Genomic DNA, 19225 nt, shown 5'->3' with positions numbered 1-19225 from the left:
TGTCGGCGATTATACTCTCGGTGATTATACTGTCGGTGATTACACTGTCGGTGATTATACTGTCGGCGATTACACTGTCGGCGATTATACTGTCGGTGATTATACTGTCGGTGATTACACTGTCGGCGATTACACTGTCGGCGATTATACTGTCGGTGATTATACTGTCGGCGATTATACTGTCGGTGATTACACTGTCGGCGATTATACTGTCGGTGATTATACTGTCGGCGATTATACTGTCGGCGATTACACTGTCGGTGATTATACTGTCGGTGATTATACTCTCGGCGATTATACTGTCGGTGATTATACTCGGTGATTATACTGTCGGCGATTATACTGTCGGTGATTATACTCGGTGATTATACTGTCGGCGATTATACTGTCGGCGATTATACTGTCGGTGATTATACTCGGTGATTATACTGTCGGCGATTATACTGTCGGTGATTATACTCGGTGATTATACTGTCGGCGATTATACTGTCGGCGATTACACTGTAGGTGATTACACTGTCGGCGATTATACTCTCGGCGATTATACTGTCGGTGATTACACTGTAGGTGATTACACTGTCGGCGATTATACTCTCGGCGATTATACTGTCGGTGATTATACTCGGTGATTATACTGTCGGCGATTATACTGTCGGTGATTATACTCGGTGATTATACTGTCGGCGATTATACTGTCGGCGATTATACTGTCGGCGATTACACTGTCGGCGATTATACTGTCGGCGATTATACTGTCGGTGATTACACTGTCGGCGATTACACTGTCGGCGATTATACTGTCGGCGATTATACTGTCGGCGATTACACTGTCGGCGATTATACTGTCGGCGATTACACTGTCGGCGATTATACTGTCGGTGACGGCGATTATACTGTCGGTGATTATACTGTCGGTGATTATACTGTCGGCGATTATACTGTCGGTGATTATACTGTCGGCGATTATACTGTCGGTGATTATACTGTCGGTGATTACACTGTCGGCGATTATACTGTCGGTGATTATGCTGTCGGTGATTATACTCTCGGTGATTATACTCTCGGTGATTATACTGTCGGTGATTATACTCTCGGTGATTATACTGTCGGTGATTATACTCTCGGTGATTATACTGTCGGTGATTACACTGTCGGCGATTATACTGTCGGCGATTATACTGTCGGTGATTATACTCTCGGTGATTATACTGTCGGTGATTATACTATCGGTGATTATACTGTCGGTGATTATACTATCGGTGATTATACTGTCGGTGATTACACTGTCGGTGATTATACTCTCGGTGATTATACTATCGGTGATTATACTGTCGGCGATTATACTGTCGGCGATTATGGGTGAATTTCAGGAACCAACCAAAGGGGTTAGGGAAAGATGTGTGAGTGCACTCGAGGGAGAGAGAGATAGAGAGAGAAAGTAGACAGAGACAGAGTGCAAGAAAGAGAGAGAGACATCGGGATAGAGACAGAGATGGACATAGAAAGACAGAGAGCGAGACAAATCGGGAGAGAGGAATACTAAAACAGAGACAGAGAGAGAGTGAGACAGAGATAGAGAGATAGACAAAAACAGTGTAAACAAACTCCCCTGCTGCAGCCCCTACTTGTAGTTGAGGCAAATGGTGCCAGATACCAGACCGTGGGCTGCTCCTATCTCAGTGCTCTGATGGTCTCCCTGTGATACCGTGTCAGATACCAGACCGTGGGCTGCTCCTATCTCAGTGCTCTGATGGTCTCCCTGTGATACCGTGCCAGATACCAGACCGTGGGCTGCTCCTATCTCAGTGCTCTGATGGTCTCCCTGTGATACGGTGCCAGGTACCAGACCGTGTGCTGCTCCTATCTCAGTGCTCTGATGGTCTCCCTGTGATATGGTGCCCAGAACTGCACACAGTCACCCAGCTGAGGATAAACCAATGTCCTATCTAGGTTCTCTATCACACCCTGTGATCTATATTCTATTCCATGTGCTGAACAACCCAAGACTCTGTCTTATTTTCTGGTGTTTCACACTGTGTGATGGTTTCAATTGCCTACTCATCAATACTGGAAACCCCAGTGTTACAAGTTTTGGGTCTGCCTCAGATATTTTCTTGGGTACACTCCTATAAGTGGTCTGAGGGTCTTATGTTCAGGAGTTTGCCTGCCTGAAATGCCCAATATTGAATTATATAATAGCACAACACTGCGTTTAACAATCAGGACCCCTTGTGATTCCAACACCCCTTCAATGCCTCCAACCTGTGGCCTCTTTTTTTTAAACCTCTGTGGATTCATTTTCTTTTAAAACACATTTAAACATAACTCAGTCCCAAAATCTCAACACACGACAGCCACGATTGCAATAGGAGGATAAAACAGGTAACACATGTACACCATGAATGGCACTGAAATACCTCAGGGTGAAATTGACAGAGACCCAGGAGGCTTAGCAGACTTGATGATAAACATATCAACTGATGAACAGCAGCACTCAGAAAAGTGTGCATTTCCTGTTTGTCATCACACTTCCTACTTGTCACATCATGCTTCCTGTTTGTCACATCACACTTCCTGTTTGTCACATCACACTTCCTGTTTGTCACATCACATTTCCTGTTTGTCACATCACACTTCCTGTTTGTCACATCACACTTCCTGTTTGTCACATCACACTTCCTGTGTTGCCTTTAGCCATCATATTTTTTGATTCACTCACTCTTTGGCATGACACATTTTGATTGGTTCAAATGACATCGTCAACAATTTAGAGCTCAGTAATTACTGGATGTATCAATTGATAGGGAGCGAATGATCTACAAATCAAATCCGGGCAGTATCCGAAATTCACCAGTCAAACAGGTCCTCCACCAATTACATCACTCATTTCTGTTCCAGAAACGTTTTCTTTCTTTCTGAAGAACTGGAATATCCAGGGTTGGCATCAGGTAACACTGGGAGACGGCCGGGCCTCCGCCCAGAGAAAAATATCTCTGCCCCATTCAGCCCCCTCCCCTTTGTGGGGGGGGTAGTCTGCATCCTGGAGCCCCCCACAGAGGGCGGGACACATTTGCGCCCCTCTGGAGGCCGGTATGCCTCGTCTTGGTTGGTTTATCCCCCCAACATGCACTGGGTTCCATTAGGTCTGAGCGAATGGAAACTCCCAGCCTCCCTGCCCTCAGCCTCACTCACTCTGCCTCAAGGGCCTTGCTGGGAGTGGACGGAGGCTCTGCCCCCAAACCAGGCCTCTGGACCCTTCCATGTCAGGCTGGGACCCTGCATATCTCTCTGTTCTGCCAGAGTTATGGTGGGAGTCTGCAGAAACAGCTGAGTAAATTGGGGACTATTTGAGTCCTGATCCCCTCTAACTAGAACTAAAACCTCCAGAGAAGCCTTCGGGCACTGCAACACAGGAAGGACATGTTGGCCTAGGACGGGGTGCAGTGCACAGGCCAGAATGGGATCAGTGTTTTGAGGGACAAATTATGAAGACAGGTTGCATAGATCAGGCTTGAAATTCCCTCGAGTATAGAAGATTAAGGGGGGATCTAATTGAAGTGTTTAAAATGTTAAAAGGATTTGATAGGGTAGATAGAGAGAAACCATTTCCTCTGATGGGGGAGTCCGGAACAAGGGGGCATAACCTTCAAATTAGAGCTCGGCCGTTCAGGGATGACGTCGGGAGGCACTTCTTCACACAAAGGGAAGTGGAAATCTGGAACTCTCTCCCCCAAAAGGCTGTGGGTGCTGGGGGTCAATTGGAGCTTTCAAGACTGAGATTGATAGATTTTTGTTGGTTAAGCATATCAAGGGATAGGGAGCTAAGCCAGGTAAATGGATTTGAGGTACAGACCAGCTGTGAGCTAATAGAATGGTGCAGCAGGCCTGAGGGGCTGAATGGCCTCCTCCTGATCCTATGTAAGAGGCCTGAGGGGCTGAATGGCCTCCTCCTGTTCCTGTGTTCTTATTTTAGGAGCGAGTGGAATTTTTTTTTGTATAAAACACCAGGTCAAGGTAAATTATAAACTCTTCAAATTATTCTGAGGCAAGTTTGAAAGCAAAAATCTGTGCCCTGTGCAGTAAATGTTACAGTCAGCAGGTACAGTGAGAGAGCCAAGCACAGATAGGGGATGGTCTCTGAATACCCTTTGCATGTTATAATGCACCATAATGGTTCCAGTGACTGCATCACTTATTTGTGTTTAATTGTTGTATTCCAGTTCTAAGTAAACAGACGGAATTTCCTACTCTAGAGTGCTCAATATAAAATGTTTTAGCAAAGCAGAAATGTCACAGCTCCCAATGCCCTCTCTGCGCCGTTTGTTTAGTCAACCAGTGGTATCAATATTAACAACTAACATAAACCTACACAACCCGGAAACAGGTCAGGAGCAGGTCAGTCAGTCTCTGTAAAGAGAACGGGCAGGAGGTTATGTTGCAGAGCTTTGCCGTTCAACAGACTGACAGCTAAGGGTAAATCACAGAGAGGGAGAGATCCGATACACCGATCACAGAGAGGGAGAGATCCGACCGATACACCAATCACAGAGAGGGAGAGATCCAACCGATACACCAATCACAGAGAGGGAGAGATCCAACCGATACACCAATCACAGAGAGGGAGAGATCCGATACACCAATCACAGAGAGGGAGAGATCCGATACACCAATCACAGAGAGGGAGAGATCCAACTGATACACCAATCACAGAGAGGGAGAGATCCAACCGATACACCAATCACAGAGAGGGAGAGATCCGACCGATACACCAATCACAGAGAGGGAGAGATCCAACCGATACACCAATCACTGAGAGGGAGAGATCCAACCGATACACCAATCACAGAGAGGGAGAGATCCAACCGATACACCAATCACAGAGAGGGAGAGATCCAACCGATACACCAATCACAGAGAGGGAGCGATCCGACCGATACACCAATCACGGAGAGGGAGAGATCCAACCGATACACCAATCACGGAGAGGGAGAGATCCAACCGATACACCAATCACGGAGAGGGAGAGATCCGATACACCAATCACGGAGAGGGAGAGATCCAACCGATACACCAATCACGGAGAGGGAGAGATCCGATACACCAATCACGGAGAGGGAGAGATCCAACCGATACACCAATCACGGAGAGGGAGAGATCCGATACACCAATCACGGAGAGGGAGAGATCCAACCGATACACCAATCACGGAGAGGGAGAGATCCGACCGATACACCAATCACAGAGGGGTAACTGTGAGTGTGCTGATCGTGAGCTAGGGAGGGGGCTCGGGACGGTGTTCATGGTGGGGGGGCTGGGTACACCACAGGAGGGGAGTCTGTGGGCACAGTCACCATGAAATTTAAACAGATTTTCCAATCGGAGTAAAGTGACTGTTTATCGCTGGCATCAGTCTGATGAACATTCCACCACGGCCTCTCCGCTCCACGTGGGCTGACTGACCGCCTGTGAACATTCCACCACGGCCTCTCCGCTCCACGTGGGCTGACTGACCGCCTGTGAACATTCCACCACGGCCTCTCCGCTCCACGTGGGCTGACTGACCGCCTGTGAACATTCCACCACGGCCTCTCCGCTCCACGTGGGCTGACTGACCGCCTGTGAACATTCCATCACGGCCTCTCCGCTCCACGTGGGCTGACTGACCGCCTGTGTATTTACAGAATGTGCAGCCTCTGATTTCGATTCTCGTTTCTGATTACAACTGAACCAGGCTGTAAAAGTTTAGTTTGTTCTTTTTTCACAAACGTGTTTGTTATTTTTGAGCTGACTGACTGGGTAAGTGAGTTGTCGGAATAAATCAGGCCGTATTCCCATTCCCGATGACAGTGCGGTGACTCTTGCTGCAAAGGCAGTGTGTGGCAGTAGCCTCGGGCTGGGTTGGAGTCCAGGAGGGTGATGACAGTCAGTCCAGGTCCAAAGAATGCTCACTAATTAAAGTGAGGCATAACCTGCCAGCACAGATTCACCAGTATGATACCGGGGCTAAAAGGGTTAAATTATGACAGGCTGTATAGACCTGTATTCCCTCGAGTATAGGAGAGTGAAGGCTGATCTAAATGAGGTGTTAAAGATGATTAGAGGATTTGATAGGGTAGATAGAGAGAAACTATTTCCTCTGGTGGGAGAGTCCAGAACAAGGGGGCATAACCTTAAAATTAGAGCTCGGCCGTTCAGGGGTGATGTCAGGAATCATTTCTTCACACAAAGGGGAGTGGGAATCTGGAACTCTCTCCCCCAAAAAAGCTGTTGAGACTGGGGGTCAATTGACCTCCATCTCACCCCCCCTCCCACCGTCCAGTGTGACCCACACTCCATCTTCTCCCCCCCTCCCACCGTCCAGTGTGACCCACACTCCATCTTCTCCCACCCCCCTCACACCGTCCAGTGTGACCCACACTCCATCTTCTCCCACCCCCCTCCCACCGTCCAGTGTGACCCACACTCCATCATCTCCCACCCCCTCCCACAGTCCAGTGTGACCCACACTCCATCTTCTCCCACCCCCCTCCCACCGTCCAGTGTGACCCACACTCCATCTTCTCCCACCCCCTCACACCGTCCAGTGTGACCCTCACTCCATCTTCTCCCACCCCCCCTCACACCGTCCAGTGTGACCCACACTCCATTTTCTCCCACCCCCTCCCACCGTCCAGTGTGACCCACACTCCATCATCTCACCCCCCCTCCCACCGTCCAGTGTGACCCACACTCCATCTTCTCCCCCCCTCCCACCGTCCAGTGTGACCCACACTCCATCTTCTCCCACCCCCCTCACACCGTCCAGTGTGACCCACACTCCATCTTCTCCCACCCCCCTCCCACCGTCCAGTGTGACCCACACTCCATCATCTCCCACCCCCTCCCACAGTCCAGTGTGACCCACACTCCATCTTCTCCCACCCCCCTCCCACCGTCCAGTGTGACCCACACTCCATCTTCTCCCACCCCCTCACACCGTCCAGTGTGACCCTCACTCCATCTTCTCCCACCCCCCCTCACACCGTCCAGTGTGACCCACACTCCATTTTCTCCCACCCCCTCCCACCGTCCAGTGTGACCCACACTCCATCATCTCCCACCCCCCCTCACACCGTCCAGTGTGACCCACACTCCATCTTCTCCCACCCCCTCACACCGTCCAGTGTGACCCTCACTCCATCTTCTCCCACCCCCCCTCACACCGTCCAGTGTGACCCACACTCCATTTTCTCCCACCCCCTCCCACCGTCCAGTGTGACCCACACTCCATCTTCTCCCACCCCCCTCCCACAGTCCAGTGTGACCCACACTCCATCATCTCCCACCCCCCCTCACACCGTCCAGTGTGACCCACACTCCATCTCCCACCCCCCTCACACAGTCCAGTGTGACCCACACTCCATCTTCTCCCACCCCCTCACACCGTCCAGTGTGACCCACACTCCATCTTCTCCCACCCCCACCCACAGTCCAGTGTGACCCACACTCCATCATCTCCCACCCCCCTCCCACCGTCCAGTGTGACCCACACTCCATCTTCTCCCACCCCCCTCACACCGTCCAGTGTGACCCACACTCCATCTTCTCCCACCCCCCCTCACACAGTCCAGTGTGACCCACACTCCATCATCTCCCACCCCCCCTCACACAGTCCAGTGTGACCCACACTCCATCATCTCCCACCCCCCCTCACACAGTCCAGTGTGACCCACACTCCATCATCTTCTCACCCCCCCTCCCACCGTCCAGTGTGACCCACACTCCATCTTCTCCCACCCCCCCCCACCGTCCAGTGTGACCCACACTCCATCTTCTCCCACCCCCCTCCCACCGTCCAGTGTGACCCACACTCCATCTTCTCCCACCCCCACCCACAGTCCAGTGTGACCCACACTCCATCTTCTCCCACCCCCCTCCCACCGTCCAGTGTGACCCACACTCCATCTTCTCCCACCCCCTCACACCGTCCAGTGTGACCCACACTCCATCTTCTCCCACCCCCCCTCACACAGTCCAGTGTGACCCACACTCCATCTTCTCCCACCCCCTCCCACCGTCCAGTGTGACCCACACTCCATCTTCTCCCACCCCCCCCCACCGTCCAGTGTGACCCACACTCCATCTTCTCCCACCCCCCTCCCACCGTCCAGTGTGACCCACACTCCATCTTCTCCCACCCCCACCCACAGTCCAGTGTGACCCACACTCCATCTTCTCCCACCCCCCTCCCACCGTCCAGTGTGACCCACACTCCATCTTCTCCCACCCCCTCACACCGTCCAGTGTGACCCACACTCCATCTTCTCCCACCCCCCCTCACACAGTCCAGTGTGACCCACACTCCATCTTCTCCCACCCCCTCCCACCGTCCAGTGTGACCCACACTCCATCTTCTCCCACCCCCCTCCCACCGTCCAGTGTGACCCACACTCCATCTTCTCCCACCCCCTCACACCGTCCAGTGTGACCCACACTCCATCTTCTCCCACCCCCCCTCCCACCGTCCAGTGTGACCCACACTCCATCTTCTCCCACCCCCTCCCACAGTCCAGTGTGACCCACACTCCATCTTCTCCCACCCCCCTCACACCGTCCAGTGTGACCCACACTCCATCATCTCCCACCCCCTCCCACCGTCCAGTGTGACCCACACTCCATCTTCTCCCACCCCCCTCCCACCGTCCAGTGTGACCCACACTCCATCTTCTCCCACCCCCCCTCCCACCGTCCAGTGTGACCCACACTCCATCTTCTCCCACCCCCTCCCACAGTCCAGTGTGACCCACACTCCATCATCTCCCACCCCCTCCCACCGTCCAGTGTGACCCACACTCCATCTTCTCCCACCCCCCCCCCACCGTCCAGTGTGACCCACACTCCATCTTCTCCCACCCCCTCTCACACCGTCCAGTGTGACCCACACTCCATCTTCTCCCACCCCCCCCCCACCGTCCAGTGTGACCCACACTCCATCTTCTCCCACCCCCCCTCACAGTCCAGTGTGACCCACACTCCATCATCTCCCACCCCCTCCCACCGTCCAGTGTGACCCACACTCCATCATCTCCCACCCCCTCCCACCGTCCAGTGTGAACCACACTCCATCTTCTCCCACCCCCTCCCACCGTCCAGTGTGACCCACACTCCATCTTCTCCCACCCCCTCCCACCGTCCAGTGTGACCCACACTCCATCTTCTCCCACCCCCCCTCCCACCGTCCAGTGTGACCCACACTCCATCTTCTCCCACCCCCTCACACCGTCCAGTGTGACCCACACTTCATCATCTCCCACCCCCCCTCACACCGTCCAGTGTGACCCACACTCCATCATCTCCCACCCCCCCTCACACCGTCCAGTGTGACCCACACTCCATCTTCTCCCACCCCCCTCCCACCGTCCAGTGTGACCCACACTCCATCTTCTCCCACCCCCTCACATCGTCCAGTGTGACCCACACTCCATCTTCTCCCACCCCCTCCCACCGTCCAGTGTGACCCACACTCCATCTTCTCCCACCCCCTCCCACCGTCCAGTGTGACCCACACTCCATCTTCTCCCACCCCCCTCACATAGTCCAGTGTGACCCACACTCCATCTTCTCCCACCCCCTCCCACCGTCCAGTGTGACCCACACTCCATCATCTCCCACCCCCCCTCACACCGTCCAGTGTGACCCACACTCCATCTTCTCCCACCCCCCTCCCACCGTCCAGTGTGACCCACACTCCATCTTCTCCCACCCCCCTCACACCGTCCAGTGTGACCCACACTCCATCTTCTCCCACCCCCCCTCCCACCGTCCAGTGTGACCCACACTCCATCTTCTCCCACCCCCCCTCACAGTCCAGTGTGACCCACACTCCATCATCTCCCACCCCCCTCACACCGTCCAGTGTGACCCACACTCCATCTTCTCCCACCCCCCCTCCCACCGTCCAGTGTGACCCACACTCCATCTTCTCCCACCCCCCTCACACCGTCCAGTGTGACCCACACTCCATCATCTCCCACCCCCCTCCCACTGTCCAGTGTGACCCACACTCCATCTTCTCCCACCCCCTCCCACAGTCCAGTGTGACCCACACTCCATCTTCTCCCACCCCCCTCACACCGTCCAGTGTGACCCACACTCCATCTTCTCCCACCCCCCTCCCACAGTCCAGTGTGACCCACACTCCATCTTCTCCCACCCCCTCCCACCGTCCAGTGTGACCCACACTCCATCATCTCCCACCCCCCCTCACACCGTCCAGTGTGACCCACACTCCATCATCTCCCACCCCCCCTCACACCGTCCAGTGTGACCCACACTCCATCTTCTCCCACCCCCCTCCCACCGTCCAGTGTGACCCACACTCCATCTTCTCCCACCCCCTCCCACCGTCCAGTGTGACCCACACTCCATCTTCTCCCACCCCCCTCCCACCGTCCAGTGTGACCCACACTCCATCTTCTCCCACCCCCCTCCCACCGTCCAGTGTGACCCACACTCCATCTTCTCCCACCCCCTCCCACAGTCCAGTGTGACCCACACTCCATCTTCTCCCACCCCCCTCACACAGTCCAGTGTGACCCACACTCCATCTTCTCCCACCCCCTCACACCGTCCAGTGTGACCCTCACTCCATCTTCTCCCACCCCCCCTCACACCGTCCAGTGTGACCCACACTCCATCTTCTCCCACCCCCCTCACAGTCCAGTGTGACCCACACTCCATCTTCTCCCACCCCCCTCACACAGTCCAGTGTGACCCACACTCCATCTTCTCACCCCCCCTCACACCGTCCAGTGTGACCCACACTCCATCTTCTCCCACCCCCCTCACAGTCCAGTGTGACCCACACTCCATCATCTCCCACCCCCCCTCACACCGTCCAGTGTGACCCACACTCCATCATCTCCCACCCCCCTCACACAGTCCAGTGTGACCCACACTCCATCTTCTCCCACCCCCCCTCACACCGTCCAGTGTGACCCACACTCCATCTTCTCCCACCCCCCTCACACAGTCCAGTGTGACCCACACTCCATCTTCTCCCACCCCCCCCCACCGTCCAGTGTGACCCACACTCCATCTTCTCCCACCCCCCCCCACCGTCCAGTGTGACCCACACTCCATCTTCTCCCACCCCCCTCCCACCGTCCAGTGTGACCCACACTCCATCTTCTCCCACCCCCCTCCCACCGTCCAGTGTGACCCACACTCCATCTTCTCCCACCCCCTCCCACCGTCCAGTGTGACCCACACTCCATCTTCTCCCACCCCCCCCCACCGTCCAGTGTGACCCACACTCCATCTTCTCACCCCCCCTCACACAGTCCAGTGTGACCCACACTCCATCTTCTCCCACCCCCCCTCACACCGTCCAGTGTGACCCACACTCCATCTCACCCCCCCTCCCACCGTCCAGTGTGACCCACACTCCATCTTCTCCCACCCCCTCCCACAGTCCAGTGTGACCCACACTCCATCTTCTCCCACCCCCCTCACACCGTCCAGTGTGACCCACACTCCATCTTCTCCCACCCCCTCCCACCGTCCAGTGTGACCCACACTCCATCTTCTCCCACCCCCCTCACACCGTCCAGTGTGACCCACACTCCATCTTCTCCCACCCCCTCCCACAGTCCAGTGTGACCCACACTCCATCTTCTCCCACCCCCCTCACACCGTCCAGTGTGACCCACACTCCATCTTCTCCCACCCCCTCACACCGTCCAGTGTGACCCACACTCCATCTTCTCCTACCCACTCACCATGTCCGTGTCAGACACCGGCCCAAAACTCGTCACATAGATGTCCGTGTTCACTTCAGTCACACTTTCTGTGAATAAACAAAGGAGAAACAATTTGAAAGTAAAGATGTGAATGTAACACACCCTCCTCTCACTTTAAAATCATCCGTCTATATGAGCAAAGATTCTATTCCACTCAAAGTTCCACAAAGCTCAGTGAAGAAATTGCAGCAATATAATGAACAACAAGTTCTGCCTGGCAACGGAGCATGTAATAAACGGCACAGCGCAGCCTTAACCAGTACAGTCCTGTTATTACACACTGTGTCCCCTATTCCAGTACAGTCCTGTTATTACACACAGTGTCCCCTATTCCAGTACAGTCCTGTTATTACACACTGTGTCCCCTATACCAGTACAGTCCTGTTATTACACACTGTGTCCCCGATACCAGTACAGTCCTGTTATTACACACTGTGTCCCCTATACCAGTACAGCCCTGTTATTACACACTGTGCCCCTATTCCAGTACAGTCCTGTTATTACACACTGTGTCCCCTATTCCAGTACAGTCCTGTTATTACACACAGTGTCCCCTATTCCAGTACAGTCCTGTTATTACACACTGTGTCCCCTATACCAGTACAGTCCTGTTATTACACACTGTGTCCCCGATACCAGTACAGTCCTGTTATTACACACTGTGTCCCCTATACCAGTACAGCCCTGTTATTACACACTGTGCCCCTATACCAGTACAGTCCTGTTATTACACACTGTGTCCCCTATTCCAGTACAGTCCTGTTATTACACACTGTGTCCCCTATACCAGTACAGTCCTGTTATTACACACTGTGTCCCCTATACCAGTACAGTCCTGTTATTACACACTGTGTCCCCTATTCTAGTACAGTCCTGTTATTACACAGTGTGTCCCCTATACCAGTACAGCCCTGTTATTACACACTGTGTCCCCTATTCCAGTACAGTCCTGTTATTACACACTGTGTCCCCGATACCAGTACAGCCCTGTTATTACACACTGTGTCCCCTATACCAGTACAGTCCTGTTATTACACACTGTGTCCCCTATACCAGTACAGCCCTGTTATTACACACTGTGTCCCCTATACCAGTACAGCCCTGTTATTACACACTGTGTCCCCTATACCAGTACAGTCCTGTTATTACACACTGTGTCCCCTATACAAGTACAGCCCTGTTATTACACAGTGTGTCCCCTATACAAGTACAGCCCTGTTATTACACACTGTGTCCCCTATACCAGTACAGTCCTGTTATTACACACTGTGTCCCCTATACCAGTACAGCCCTGTTATTACACACTGTGTCCCCTATACCAGTACAGTCCTGTTATTACACACTGTGTCCCCTATACCAGTACAGCCCTGTTATTACACACTGTGTCCCCTATTCCAGTACAGTCCTGTTATTACACACTGTGTCCCCTATTCCAGTACAGTCCTGTTATTACACACTGTGTCCCCTATACCAGTACAGTCCTGTTATTACACACTGTGTCCCCTATTCCAGTACAGTCCTGTTATTACACAGTGTGTCCCCTATACCAGTACAGCCCTGTTATTACACACTGTGTCCCCTATTCCAGTACAGTCCTGTTATTACACACTGTGTCCCCTATTCCAGTACAGTCCTGTTATTACACACTGTGTCCCCTATTCCAGTACAGTCCTGTTATTACACACTGTGTCCCCTATTCCAGTACAGTCCTGTTATTACACACTGTGTCCCCTATACCAGTACAGCCCTGTTATTACACACTGTGTCCCCTATACCAGTACAGCCCTGTTATTACACACTGTGTCCCCTATACCAGTACAGTCCTGTTATTACACACTGTGTCCCCTATTCCAGTACAGCCCTGTTATTACACACTGTGTCCCCTATACCAGTACAGTCCTGTTATTACACACTGTGTCCCCTATTCCAGTACAGTCCTGTTATTACACACTGTGTCCCCTATTCCAGTACAGTCCTGTTATTACACACTGTGTCCCCTATACCAGTACAGTCCTGTTATTACACACTGTGTCCCCTATTCCAGTACAGTCCTGTTATTACACAGTGTGTCCCCTATACCAGTACAGTCCTGTTATTACACACTGTGTCCCCTATACCAGTACAGTCCTGTTATTACACACTGTGTCCCCTATTCCAGTACAGTCCTGTTATTACTCAGTGTGTCCCCTATACCAGTACAGTCCTGTTATTACACACTGTGTCCCCTATTCCAGTACAGTCCTGTTATTACACACTGTGTCCCCTATTCCAGTACAGTCCTGTTATTACACACTGTGTCCCCTATTCCAGTACAGTCCTGTTATTACACACTGTGTCCCCTATACCAGTACAGTCCTGTTATTACACACTGTGTGCCCTATACCAGTACAGTCCTGTTATTACACACTGTGTCCCCTATTCCAGTACAGTCCTGTTATGACACACTGTGTCCCCGATACCAGTACAGTCCTGTTATTACACAATGTGTCCCCTATACCAGTACAGCCCTGTTATTACACACTGTGTCCCCTATTCCAGTACAGCGCTGTTATTACACACTGTGTCCCCTATACCAGAACAGTCCTGTTATTACACACTGTGTCCCCTATTCCAGTACAGTCCTGTTATTACACACTGTGTCCCCGATACCAGTACAGTCCTGTTATTACACACTGTGTCCCCTATTCCAGTACAGCCCTGTTATTACACACTGTGTCCCCTATTCCAGTACAGCCCTGTTATTACACACTGTGTCCCCGATTCCAGTACAGCCCTGTTATTACACACTGTGTCCCCTATTCCAGTACAGCCCTGTTATTACACACTGTGTCCCCTATTCCAGTACAGTCCTGTTATTACACACTGTGTCCCCTATTCCAGTACAGCCCTGTTATTACACACTGTGTCCCCGATACCAGTACAGTCCTGTTATTACACACTGTGTCCCCTATTCCAGTACAGCCCTGTTATTACACACTGTGTCCCCTATACCAGTACAGCCCTGTTATTACACAGTGTGTCCCCTATACCAGTACGGCCCTGTTATTACACAGTGTGTCCCCTATTCCAGTACAGCCCTGTTATTACACACTGTGTCCCCGATACCAGTACAGTCCTGTTATTACACACTGTGTCCCCTATACCAGTACAGTCCTGTTATTACACACTGTGTCCCCTATACCAGTACAGCCCTGTTATTACACACTGTGTCCCCAATACCAGTACAGTCCTGTTATTACACACTGTGTCCCCTATACCAGTACAGCCCTGTTATTACACACTGTGTCCCCTACACCAGTACAGTCCTGTTATTACACACTGTGTCCCCTATACCAGTACAGTCCTGTTATTACACATTGTGTCCCCTATACCAGTACAGTCCTGTTATTACACACTGTGTCCCCTACACCAGTACAGTCCTGTTAGTACACACTGTGTCCCCTATACCAGTACAGTCCTGTTATTACACACTGTGTCCCCTATACCAGTACAGTCCTGTTATTACACACTGTGTCCCCTATACCAGTACAGTCCTGTTATTACACACTGTGTCCCCTACACCAGTACAGTCCTGTTATTACACACTGTGTCCCCTATACCAGTACAGCCCTGTTATTACACACTGTGTCCCCTACACCAGTACAGTCCTGTTATTACACACTGTGTCCCCTATACCAGTACAGTCCTGTTAGTACACACTGTGTCCCCTATACCAGTACAGTCCTGTTAGTACACACTGTGTCCCCTATACCAGTACAGTCCTGTTATTACACACTGTGTCCCCTATACCAGTACAGTCCTGTTATTACACACTGTGTCCCCTATACCAGTACAGTCCTGTTATTACACACTGTGTCCCCTATACCAGTACAGCCCTGTTATTACACACTGTGTCCCCTATTCCAGTACAGTCCTGTTATTACACACTGTGTCCCCTATACCAGTACAGCCCTGTTATTACACACTGTGTCCCCTATACCAGTACAGCCCTGTTATTACACACTGTGTCCCCTATACCAGTACAGTCCTGTTATTACACACTGTGTCCCCTATTCCAGTACAGCCCTGTTATTACACACTGTGTCCCCTATTCCAGTACAGTCCTGTTATTACACACTGTGTCCCCTATACCAGTACAGTCCTGTTATTACACACTGTGTCCCCTATTCCAGTACAGTCCTGTTATTACACACTGTGTCCCCTATTCCAGTACAGTCCTGTTATTACACAGTGTGTCCCCTATTCCAGTACAGTCCTGTTATTACACACTGTGTCCCCTATACCAGTACAGTCCTGTTATTACACAGTGTGTCCCCTATACCAGTACAGTCCTGTTATTACACACTGTGTCCCCTATACCAGTACAGTCCTGTTATTACACACTGTGTCCCCTATTCCAGTACAGTCCTGTTATTACTCAGTGTGTCCCCTATACCAGTACAGTCCTGTTATTACACACTGTGTCCCCTATTCCAGTACAGTCCTGTTATTACACACTGTGTCCCCTATTCCAGTACAGTCCTGTTATTACACACTGTGTCCCCTATTCCAGTACAGTCCTGTTATTACACACTGTGTGCCCTATACCAGTACAGTCCTGTTATGACACACTGTGTCCCCGATACCAGTACAGTCCTGTTATTACACAATGTGTCCCCTATACCAGTACAGCCCTGTTATTACACACTGTGTCCCCTATTCCAGTACAGCGCTGTTATTACACACTGTGTCCCCTATACCAGTACAGTCCTGTTATTACACACTGTGTCCCCTATTCCAGTACAGTCCTGTTATTACACACTGTGTCCCCGATACCAGTACAGTCCTGTTATTACACACTGTGTCCCCTATTCCAGTACAGCCCTGTTATTACACACTGTGTCCCCTATTCCAGTACAGCCCTGTTATTACACACTGTGTCCCCTATTCCAGTACAGACCTGTTATTACACACTGTGTCCCCTGTTCCAGTACAGCCCTGTTATTATACACTGTGTCCCCTATTCCAGTACAGTCCTGTTATTACACACTGTGTCCCCTATACCAGTACAGTCCTGTTATTACACACTGTGTCCCCTATTCCAGTACAGCCCTGTTATTACACACTGTGTCCCCGATACCAGTACAGTCCTGTTATTACACACTGTGTCCCCTATTCCAGTACAGCCCTGTTATTACACACTGTGTCCCCGATACCAGTACAGTCCTGTTATTACACACTGTGTCCCCTATTCCAGTACAGCCCTGTTATTACACACTGTGTCCCCTATACCAGTACAGTCCTGTTATTACACACTGTGTCCCCTATTCCAGTACAGCCCTGTTATTACACACTGTGTCCCCGATACCAGTACAGTCCTGTTATTACACACTGTGTCCCCTATTCCAGTACAGCCCTGTTATTACACACTGTGTCCCCTATACCAGTACAGCCCTGTTATTACACAGTGTGTCCCCTATACCAGTACGGCCCTGTTATTACACAGTGTGTCCCCTATACCAGTACAGTCCTGTTATTACACACTGTGTCCCCTATACCAGTACAGTCCTGTTATTACACAGTGTGTCCCCTATTCCAGTACAGTCCTGTTATTACACACTGTGTCCCCTATTCCAGTACAGCCCTGTTATTACACACTGTGTCCCCTATTCCAGTACAGTCCTGTTATTACACAGTGTGTCCCCTATACCAGTACAGTCCTGTTATTACACACTGTGTCCCCTATTCCAGTACAGTCCTGTTATTACACACTGTGTCCCCTATTCCAGTACAGTCCTGTTATTACACACTGTGTCCCCTATTCCAGTACAGTCCTGTTATTACACAGTGTGTCCCCTATACCAGTACAGTCCTGTTATTACACACTGTGTCCCCTATACCAGTACAGTCCTGTTATTACACACTGTGTCCCCTATTCCAGTACAGTCCTGTTATTACACAGTGTGTCCCCTATACCAGTACAGTCCTGTTATTACACACTGTGTCCCCTATACCAGTACAGTCCTGTTATTACACACTGTGTCCCCTATTCCAGTACAGTCCTGTTATTACTCAGTGTGTCCCCTATACCAGTACAGTCCTGTTATTACACACTGTGTCCCCTATTCCAGTACAGTCCTGTTATTACACACTGTGTCCCCTATTCCAGTACAGTCCTGTTATTACACACTGTGTCCCCTATTCCAGTACAGTCCTGTTATTACACACTGTGTGCCCTATACCAGTACAGTCCTGTTATGACACACTGTGTCCCCGATACCAGTACAGTCCTGTTATTACACAATGTGTCCCCTATACCAGTACAGCCCTGTTATTACACACTGTGTCCCCTATTCCAGTACAGCGCTGTTATTACACACTGTGTCCCCTATACCAGTACAGTCCTGTTATTACACACTGTGTCCCCTATTCCAGTACAGTCCTGTTATTACACACTGTGTCCCCGATACCAGTACAGTCCTGTTATTACACACTGTGTCCCCTATTCCAGTACAGCCCTGTTATTACACACTGTGTCCCCTATTCCAGTACAGCCCTGTTATTACACACTGTGTCCCCTATTCCAGTACAGACCTGTTATTACACACTGTGTCCCCTATTCCAGTACAGCCCTGTTATTATACACTGTGTCCCCTATTCCAGTACAGTCCTGTTATTACACACTGTGTCCCCTATTCCAGTACAGCCCTGTTATTACACACTGTGTCCCCGATACCAGTACAGTCCTGTTATTACACACTGTGTCCCCTATTCCAGTACAGCCCTGTTATTACACACTGTGTCCCCTATACCAGTACAGTCCTGTTATTACACACTGTATCCCCTATACCAGTACAGTCCTGTTATTACACAGTGTGTCCCCTATTCCAGTACAGTCCTGTTATTACACACTGTGTCCCCTATTCCAGTACAGCCCTGTTATTACACACTGTGTCCCCTATTCCAGTACAGTCCTGTTATTACACAGTGTGTCCCCTATACCAGTACAGTCCTGTTATTACACACTGTGTCCCCTATTCCAGTACAGTCCTGTTATTACACACTGTGTCCCCTATTCCAGTACAGTCCTGTTATTACACACTGTGTCCCCTATTCCAGTACAGTCCTGTTATTACACAGTGTGTCCCCTATACCAGTACAGTCCTGTTATTACACACTGTGTCCCCTATACCAGTACAGTCCTGTTATTACACAGTGTGTCCCCTATACCAGTACAGTCCTGTTATTACACACTGTGTCCCCTATACCAGTACAGTCCTGTTATTACACACTGTGTCCCCTATTCCAGTACAGTCCTGTTATTACTCAGTGTGTCCCCTATACCAGTACAGTCCTGTTATTACACACTGTGTCCCCTATTCCAGTACAGTCCTGTTATTACACACTGTGTCCCCTATTCCAGTACAGTCCTGTTATTACACACTGTGTCCCCTTTTCCAGTACAG

The 19225-nt window shown here is 51.1% G+C and overlaps 1 protein-coding gene across 1 annotated transcript in view; it reads right to left on the bottom strand.

Annotated features, from left to right (window-relative positions):
• LOC137332829 (gamma-aminobutyric acid receptor subunit alpha-3-like) overlaps positions 1–19225 on the bottom strand; it is a 581305-nt gene that overhangs the window by 184167 nt on the left and 377913 nt on the right. The window contains exon 4 of the mRNA XM_067996761.1: positions 11760–11827. Within this exon, the coding sequence (XP_067852862.1) occupies positions 11760–11827 (68 nt within the window). The remainder of the gene's footprint in view (positions 1–11759; positions 11828–19225) is intronic.

Source organism: Heptranchias perlo, chromosome 15, assembly GCF_035084215.1.
Source record: "Heptranchias perlo isolate sHepPer1 chromosome 15, sHepPer1.hap1, whole genome shotgun sequence".
In the NCBI taxonomy this organism is placed as follows: Eukaryota; Metazoa; Chordata; class Chondrichthyes; order Hexanchiformes; family Hexanchidae; genus Heptranchias; species Heptranchias perlo.
This window is presented reverse-complemented; position numbering and strand designations above follow the sequence as displayed.